General features: G+C 45.0%; 1 protein-coding gene across 1 annotated transcript; it reads left to right on the top strand.

Moving 5' to 3' along the window:
* The first annotated feature begins 3,859 nt into the window (after window positions 1–3,859).
* On the top strand, window positions 3,860–7,419 carry LOC134459584 (sodium/myo-inositol cotransporter-like). Its single transcript, XM_063211937.1, has 4 exons — window positions 3,860–4,192; window positions 4,765–5,055; window positions 5,415–5,693; window positions 6,059–7,419. The coding sequence occupies exons 1-4, from the start codon at window positions 3,923–3,925 to the stop codon at window positions 7,409–7,411; spliced, it is 2,193 nt and encodes a 730-aa protein (XP_063068007.1). The 5' UTR covers window positions 3,860–3,922; the 3' UTR covers window positions 7,412–7,419.
* Window positions 7,420–9,696: the final 2,277 nt, after the last annotated feature.

The raw sequence follows: 9,696 nt of genomic DNA on the forward strand, positions 1-9,696 counted from the left end.
TGATAATTACATAGGCATGAATTAACATGTTTTGAGGATATGTTTGGTTGGAGTGCTGTTAGGGAGGATAAAGACACTACTGCTATGGCAATATCCATGTGCTGTTTGTCAGGGCACATCATCAGTGATGAATCATGGTGTCACTAGGTATTTTGGGTCTTTCAGCAGCTGAACTGAATAGACAGGAGCCACTACATGTGTAAGTAGAGGGCAAGGTGAAACGGTTGGTACTGGAGACAGACAATGTCCTGAAAGGAACATAGGGCTTTAGCATAGCTTTCAGGTAAGCCAGAGTAGGGCCTGTTGTAGCTTTATAGGCAAGGGTCAGGGCCTTGTATTCAATCAGGGCATGAAAAAGAGTGGCATGCAGTGACATTTGCAAAGGTATAATTGCACAAGCTGGAAGACCAGTCAGGAGGGAGTTGCAGTAGTTCAGGTCAGATGGACAATATCAGAAGTTGAGTCATTCAGGTCAGATACAGTCTGATTTTATGTATTTAACAGTGAGAAGCGACATTACTGGGAAACTGAGGCTATGTGGTCAGATAATGATAGATGGTCATCAACAATGACACCTATATTTATTGTGGCCTTATTTAAGGCAACAGTAGCAGAATCCAAATTGAGTTCGATATAATGGCAACCTAAATCTCTGGCTGAGATCACCAGCAGTGCAGTTTGAGCGAGGCTCAACTGAAGGTGGCATTCCTTCATACTTGTGGATAGTTCAGAGAGGCAAGCGGAAATGTATGCGTAGAGCGTGGAGTCATCTGGCACAAAGTATAGGTATAACTGTGCTTCATCGGTGTAACAGTAGTATGAGAAGCTGTGAGAACAGATAACATGGCCCAGTGACGTGGTGTACATGGCAAATAGGAGTCCCAGCACCAGCCCTTAGGACACCTCTGTGGAGAGGCTATGATTTCAGGACAGCTGACCTTGCCCTTGATACATGCTAAGAATAATACCACCAGACTCAAAGAATGTCTGGAAGAACTTGAGAAACATAAAACTCAATTATTTACATCTAAGAGAGATGTTAAATGATCATGTTTTGAAAAAAAATGCTAGCTGGTGTGTCTTTTTAGATTTACTACAAAACAAAAAGAGATGTCCATAATCTCATCTGAAGATATCTTCTGGCTTACTAGAAACAAAATAAAATAGTAATTTTGAGCTTGGCTGTTTCAGATTTTGAGTTTTTGCATTTTGAAATTTAATGCATATTTAATTAGATATAGTCCAATTACCATATTAAAACATAACATTTCAGAAAACTTGCAATACATTTTTTTCTCACAAATATGTGAGTAATCACCGGATTAAGTTTCATGGTGATATCGGCAAGCTACATTTTTTGGCCTATTCACCTGGAGTGTCTCTCAACCCTTATAATAAGCCTATGGCAGCCATGTTGAAAATAACTCATTTCCCAAAGTCAGATTTTACTAGATTTTTAGTATGTCATTTAGCAGGTCCAACAGTAATAGAATCCATAAAAAAAACTTTTGTATCAATTTTTTGGGGGTTAAACCCTAAATGTACTCGCCTATAATGTACTAGGCTATATCAAGGCCTTTGGACAGGAGTTTGTCCTTTGGATAGATCTGTTATACAGTATAAGATATAAGTACCGCATGTGTGTATTTGAAATTGATCATTTCAAAATGGTCATTGCATTGGATCCTAATTAAGATCAAAATCAGAAAAAAGCCAATATTAGTGTTTATGTGTAAGTCTGAGCTAACCGATTATACCAAATTGTAAGTTTCTACAGCACTGTTACAATACTATTACACTCCATTTCTACACAGGGCTGAAAGTAGACGGGTGCGAACAGGTGCGTAGTAGCAACAGTATAACATGCACAGCTAGTGTGCAGTTAAGATAATAGATTTAATGCTGCCCAAAAGTCTGCTATTTAAGTAGAAGCACATCCAACCACACTATGCCATTTGAGACAAGTGTCCTCTTATGAAGAGACACCCGAAATAGTCATACAGCAATATGTCGAGCACGTTTATTTTGTTTGTTTATTGTTTGTTTGTGGGTTGATGGTGGGCCGGGTAGCACCAGTCAGAAATAAAAATTACTTCCACCCCCGTTTCTACCTTACCTTGCATTTGCTATCTGAACACAGTACATGGCTATGGGGATTGGCAATTGGTGACCCTACACTTCATTTCTACCTTACCTTGCAATTGCCATCTGAACACAGTGCATGACTATGGGGATTGGCAATTGGCGACCCTTATTTAGCTCAAAAAGTCACACAGAGTCAACCTCTGTGAAGGCAGGCAGGACATTTTTGCGTTTTCTATTGAAAACAAGCAGTCTATACACACACTTCAATAGTGCTGTTACTGGAAAAAGCCAGGTTTGTTAACACTGGTCAATTGGTTATTTGTGGAAGGAATATGTTTGCTTGACTTAGTTTGCTCATTGCTTTGGCTGAGGAATGATGATCCATTTGTGGACTGTGATGACGTGTTTTGCGCCAATTAATGCAACTATTCTGCTATTCTGCCCTGCAAAGGCAAAGTACAGTAACTAATTATTATTTTTTTAAAAGCGATATTGCTTTGTCAAATTGGCAGTAACTACAACATCCAACCTGATACCAAGGCTTTGACAGCTTCTTCTCAGTTTCAGTGTTGGTTATGTGCATCTTGCCTTTGTAGGGCAGTATTATAAAGTATGCATATATGAATGTGTACATTGCAAGTCTTTAAGTAGTATTTAAAATGTCATTACTTTTGGGATGAGAATGATTAAGGTGACATATCCCTTTTTAAATCAGGTTATACAATGAAACATAGCCATAATGCTAATTAATGTTTTTAGCATTATGTTTTCATTGTGTAACCAGTTTAAAAAAGGAAACGTCACAAATCATATCAGACTTATAATAATTAATTTGTGCTTTGGCATCTTACCAACTTAACTTGTTTTTCTTGATAAAGAGAAATGTGTGTGTGTGTCGTCTAGACTTGTCTGCAGCTATCCATTACACCAGGGGTGGGGAACCTTTTTCATTTGAGGGGCTGAGGGCCGTAAAAGTCCTCTGAGGGCCGTACTATGAAAAAAAATCAGGATTTCCCCATGCACTTTAGGCGTTTATTGAGGGCAGCCACCTTTAAAACATACCCCACCGTCCACTGAATATAACTTAACTGTATTGCAAATGTATATTCTAAGATTCCTTTAGAAATGTTTCATATTTCATGGCATATCATTAAAATTATATAATTTTACAAACGGCCCTCGAGACATAGGTTCCCCACCCCTGCATTATACAATTTTACGCAATATTTTTCATATGAAGGTCACTGAAATGCTATCCCGTTCTTTTGCCTTCATTCCAGGAGGTCTTCATTGGAACCAAGTTATCCACCATCCTGCAGCAGCATGTCCTAAGGCTGCCTCCACAGAACAACCCAAGTATATGGGTTGCAAATTCACATTGTATCATCATTCAAGGGCCAAATACCACTGCTGGTATTACAACCAGGGCTCTAAATTAACACCAGCCAACCGGCTAAATGCTGGTGAAATTTCAGTTTGGCCGGTAGAAAAGGCCGACTTCCTAGCCATTTTGACCCATTAGTGAGTGTGTGTTTGGCTAGTAAGGTAAGATTAACATCTACTGGCCATTTTGGCTGGTGGTGGGAAAAAAAAAATTAGGGCCCTGCTTTACAACCAACAAAAGCCACCTTGGAGCATTCAGGCTTACCTTCTAGCATCTGTCAACAGTAGATGCAAGATTATTTGTGGTTTGTCCCGCAGAACATTTGGCTTGGACAAAGCTCACAAAGCTGCTGGAACATACAGTACAACGCTTAACACATAACAAAACAAAACAAAGAACACATAACAAAAGAAAAGTACAGTAGAGTCGCAGCTCGCCATTGTGTCCTCCAAAATGGCGGTGATGGAGGCAGCGGACATCGTGGTGGTTGTGTTCTACTTCGTTGTGGTCATGAGCTTCGGATTCTACTCCATGTGGCGCGCCAACCGCAGCACGGTGAGCGGCTACTTCCTGGCCGGCCGCTCCATGAACTGGTTCGTCATCGGGGCGTCGCTCTTCGTCAGCAACATCGGCAGCGAGCACTTCATCGGCTTGGCCGGCTCGGGAGCGGCGAGCGGCTTCGCCGTGGGGGCCTGGGAGTTCAACGCCTTGCTGCTCCTCCAGGTGCTCGGCAGGGTTTTTTTTAAAATCCTGTTGCCTGCTGTTTATTTTATTTTGGTTTATTTCCCCATAAGCCTCTGACCTATGACCCTTAAGTAGGCCCAGGTGACTCAGAGGTTAAGCAGCGCTCCTGTGTGTTGTGAATTTGTTTAGTGTGCTGTCTAAACTAGTGGGCAGGCATGGGCAAACGGTTAGGGCGTCAGACTTGTAGCCCAAAGGTTGCTGGTTCAACTCCCAATCCGCCAGGTAGGTGGGGGAAGTAATCAACCAGTGCTCTCCCCCATCCTCCTCCATGACTGAGGTACCCTGAGCATGGTACCGTCCCACCGCACTGGTCCCTTGGGGTGCCATTGAGGGCCGCCCCCTTGCACAGATGAGGCATAAAACAGTTTTGTTGTGTGCAGTGTTCACTTGTGTGCTGTGGAGTGCTGTGTCACAATGACATTGGAAGTTGGAGTTTCCCAATGGGCTTTCACTTTCACTAAACTAAATGCACTACCTAATACCTGGTAGTAGTAAAACTTCTGTCCATTCAACCCTAACTTGAGTGTCCTCTCCTCTTGCTCCTCCTGCAGGTGCTCGGCTGGGTGTTCATCCCCGTCTACATCCACTCCGGCGTCTACACCATGCCTGAGTACCTCTCCAAACGCTTCGGCGGACAGAGGCTGAAGGTCTACTTCGCCGCTCTGTCCCTGGTCCTCTACATCTTCACCAAGCTGTCTGTCGACTTGTACTCCGGCGCTCTCTTCATCCAGGAGTCTCTGGGGTGGAATCTCTACCTGTCCATCATCTTGCTGATCACCATGACGGCCCTGCTGACCATCACCGGAGGCCTCGTCGCCGTCATCTACACCGACACCCTGCAGGTAGGGATGCACATTATCGATTCATTCATTCGATAATTTATATCGATTAATTGATCGATTAATTGATCGACTTACGATTAATTGATAAGTGGCGTTTTCCCCCCGAAATCTCAATGTTTCTCGAAAAAAACTAAATCCTACTAAATCTAAAAATTAAAATTAAAAAGTAAGATAAAATACTACATTTAAATGAATTCTATTTAAATTCTTTAATGCAAAGGTGATCTAAATATTCCCACTATTCACACCCCTGTTCACATACTCTTCATATGCCCATTTAACAGAGGTCTCGTCAGTTGAAATGGTGATTAATTGCGATTAATATTGTAATCGATTAACGCATTAATCCCTACCTCCAGGCTTTCCTCATGATCGCCGGGGCTCTTTGCCTGTCCGTCATCAGCCTGATGAAGGTAGGCGGGCTGGACGGGCTGAGGGAGAAATACATGCAGGCGACGCCCGACGTCGAGGCCATCATGTTGAGGATGAACTTAACCAGCAACGCCACCTGCCACAACATCCACCCCAAACCGCACTCCCTCCAAATCCTGAGGGGGCCGCTGGACGAGGACCTGCCGTGGCCCGGCTTCCTGCTCGGGCAAACCCCGGCGTCCCTGTGGTACTGGTGCACCGATCAGGTGAGTAGAGGTGTAAATAATAATCGAAATGTATCGATATATCGCGATATATATTTGGCGTCTGCCAAATGCAATGTAATGTAATATAATATAATCTGAGGATTGAATCGAATTGCATCGTATCGTGGGGCATTCTTAAGTATTGAAAATATTCTAATCGCTGGCACCTGCCCAATTAAATGCCCTAGCTCCATAACATAATATATGTGGAAAAGTAATTGAAATTGAATTAAAAAAAGATATTGTATCGTATCGTGGTGCATTCTTAAGTATCTAAAATAATCGTATCTAATCGCATCGCATCGAATATTAAGATATTAAATCGTATCATCATGACATGGAGGATGTGCTTTACACCCCTACAGGTGATCGTGCAAAGGGTGCTGGCGGCCAAGAACATCGCCCACGCCAAGGGCTCCACGCTGATGGGCGGCTTCCTCAAGATCCTCCCGATGTTCGTCATCGTCATCCCCGGCATGATCTCCCGCGTGCTGTTCGCCGACGAGCTAGCCTGCATCAACCCGGAGCACTGCCTGAAAGTCTGTGGCAGCGCGGCGGGCTGCACCAACGTGGCGTACCCGCGCCTCGTCATGTCCGTCATGCCCGTCGGCCTGCGCGGCCTGATGATGGCGGTCATGATCGCGGCGCTGATGAGCGACCTGGACTCCATCTTCAACAGCGCCAGCACCATCTTCACGCTGGACATCTACAAGATGGCGCGGCGCCGGGCCTCGTCCCGGGAGCTGATGGTGGTGGGCCGGGTGTTCGTGGCCTTCATGGTGGTGGTGAGCATCGGCTGGGTTCCCGTGATCATCGAGATGCAAGGCGGCCAGATGTTCCTGTACATCCAGGAAGTGTGCGACTACCTCACGCCGCCCGTCGCCGCCCTCTTCCTGCTCGGTGTGCTCTGGAGGCGGTGCAACGAGACCGGCGCGTTCTGGGGGAGCGCGGTCGGGTTCGGGCTGGGACTCACCCGGCTGGTCTTGGCGTTCGTCTACCGCGAGGGTCCCTGCGACGAGGAGGACTCGCGGCCCGCCTTCATCAAAGACGTTCACTTCATGTACGTGGCCGCAGGGCTGTTCTGGATCTCCGGGCTCGTGACCGTGGTGGTGAGTCTGTGCACCGCGCCGCCGAGCGAAGAGCAGGTCAGAACCACCACCTTCTGGGGGTACTACTTCAAAGACAAATATTCAGTCAACGATCCTGAGGAGACGCTGAAGCTGAAGGCCAAAGCGGACTGTAATGACAGCAATAGCAGCGCACCGGCACCTACCAAGGACACATCTGTCGTGCCCAACAACAACGACGCTTCACAGAACCCCAGTGGGGTGACCGGTGACATTCAGACAATGGCGTTTGCCAATGACACCAATGACAAAGACACCACAGCGGAAGTAAACGGAAAGCCAGCAATGACAGGCAACGGGCACCACCACCACCACGACCAAGTAGCCGTGTCTGCCTCTAGAGGTGTAGGGGAGAGTTCGTGTGGGGGTGGGGGGGAGAAGAGTCTCTGCATGAGGCTGCTGGAGGGCTTCTGTGGGTTCAGTGGGACGTCGGGCAGCACTGAGGAGGAGGGGTCAGAGGTCAATATGGAAGATCAGGTCAATACGGGAGACATGCTCCACGAGTCGCCCAGAGTCAAAATGCTTCTGAATGTTGGTCTCGTGACAGTGTGTGCTATAGGAGTATTCCTTTTTATTTACTTTTCACTATAGTCAGGCAAAATGTGTGCACCGTGAAAGAATCTGAATAGTGCCCCCAATGACACATAACATTTCAATGTCCATGTATTGTTTGATACGTGTTTGAATAACACTTTTAGACTGTGCGATGCCAAATAAAAGTTCCCTTTGTTTATGGCATCAGGATGTACTGAACTTCCCTTCCCCCAAACTGCTGATTTGAAATTACCTATCCATTGCTATTGGCTAAAACTATCACTGTATGTGACATCATCCAATGTGACCTCATTTCCTGTGGAGGTGTTTTTAAGTTCAGCCACTGGCATTGTTCTGCCCTTCTTGCTTCTTCTTTGTCTGTACCTGTACCGTTAACACCTCTTTGGAGAGAGGGGGTGGGGAGGCCTGTGGACAGGCCTTTGGGGCCTAATGGCCTCCCCTCTCCCTCTCTCAAGCCAATAAACCCTGCATTTCTGAATTCCAACTATTGCACTGGATCTGGTCTTAAATATTAATTAGTAGTAAAACCTAGATACTATCAGCCATAACTACCATTGAGGACACAGAGGTCATGTCCTCTGTAGGTTTTTTTCAGTAATGTAAAATTTATCTATGATGAAAATCAATACATCAACAATGATAAATTCAGTCTGCGTATGAAAAATGTATTAGTATTATGAGTATTTGAGTATTTAAATTACTGAAAAGCCTTAATAGCACAAACGAACATTTTTACTGCACAATCCGGCACAAACATAGCACAACGATTCTGCTGTGTTATTTCAGCATTTTGGGTCTGAGGGGGGGCAGCTTCACTCAGGTTGTGGTTAGGCCCTGCCATGTCTCAAACAGTACTGCACTGTCACGACAGGGACCTGGGTTCCATTCAGACTTGCCAGATTGGGCGTCTGCGGGTAAAAACGGAAAAATTGTGCCATTTGGTGTCTTTTTCAACCGTTTTGGGCCCATAGAAGTCAATGTAATTTGTTTAATTTTTTGAGAGCATTTTTGGGCGGGATTTTTGGGCCCATCTCTCTCTCACACTTGCTTGCCCCCCCCTAAATATATGCAAAAACAGGATGTGGTTTAAGTGGTTTGACGCAGAGGTAAAGCGGTTTCTCTCAGAGCAGAGGTGTGAAGGGACATACAAGTGTGTGTTTGTGTGTGTGTGAGAGAGAGAGAGAGAGAGAGAGAGAGAGAGAGAGAGAGAGAGAGAGAGAGAGAGAGAGAGAGAGAGAGAGAGAGAGACTTTGATAAAAAAAGATTTTATTACAGAATTCATGTGGTTAATACACATACACATAGCCCACTGAGAGCTGATTTAAAAAATAATAATAAATAAATAAATAAAAAATAAAAAAAGGAACAGTGGTTACATTCCATCATGCTACATTTACAGGCACCCCAAAATCAGCCTAAAATCAAGCTCTTCACCTCTGACTGTACACAAGGCACTATTTTGATACCATATGCCCTCAAAAGAAACAAGATCTTTCATTTCCTTGTAAAAATGAAAAGAGAGAGAGAGAGGAACATTATGTCAAGATTCAACATCCTGATATATTCATCAGCTGTGAAGTGTGAAGGGAGTGCGTTTGAAGGAAAGTAGGCTATGTGTAATGCGGGTAACAGATTGTGGTTCAGGTGTTTACGAAGAAGTCTGTGAAGGAGTTGGAGTTTCCCAGGTGGACTTTCGAAATCCACTCTCGCCGTTACTCGAAATCTAGTGGCATCACAGATCGCTTAGTTACAGTTACAACAAAGTGCCCTCTACATCAGTGGTTCTTAACCTTTTTTTTCTTAAAGCACCCCCTTACCTGTGCCCATACGTCTTCACATGTATACACACTTAAAAATGATTCAAGTGATTAATTACAATGATTCTTGCTAGAGGCATTACTCAATACTTTAATGACTTTACATGGGGACCAAAACATGTTTTAATTTGGTCTTGATTTGGCCTAATTATAATGTTCAGAAGCAGAATTTTGGTGACAACCTCAACACAAACAAAATTCCACGCACCCCCTGAAATCTCTGGCGCACTCCCAGTGTATGCCCGCACGGTCACCCCAGGTTAAGAACCACTGCTCTACATGCATGCACATTACGCTCAAGAAGGTTTTGGCCTCCCTGCCAGTCTGGTAGGCCATCAGCACCAACTACCCAGGGATCCCTAGGCCTTGCATTGGATGGGGGTCACGTGACGTCCATGGGTCCCTTGGCCTTGCATTGGATGGGGGTCACGTCCTGGGGTCCCTTGGCCTTGCATTGGATGGGGGTCACGTGCTTGGGTCCCTTGGCCTTGCATTGGATGGGGG

The sequence above is a fragment of the Engraulis encrasicolus genome, chromosome 12, assembly GCF_034702125.1.
Source record: "Engraulis encrasicolus isolate BLACKSEA-1 chromosome 12, IST_EnEncr_1.0, whole genome shotgun sequence".
Lineage (NCBI taxonomy): Eukaryota > Metazoa > Chordata > Actinopteri > Clupeiformes > Engraulidae > Engraulis > Engraulis encrasicolus.

Excerpts from the sequence above, each read along its gene's own strand:
- LOC134459584 (XM_063211937.1), top strand. The coding sequence starts at position 3,923 with ATGGCGGTGATGGAGGCAGCGGACATCGTGGTGGTTGTGTTCTACTTC. Across the intron at positions 5,056-5,414 it reads TCTACACCGACACCCTGCAG|GCTTTCCTCATGATCGCCGG; the intron begins GTAGGGATGCAC and ends CCCTACCTCCAG. Across the intron at positions 5,694-6,058 it reads GGTACTGGTGCACCGATCAG|GTGATCGTGCAAAGGGTGCT; the intron begins GTGAGTAGAGGT and ends ACACCCCTACAG.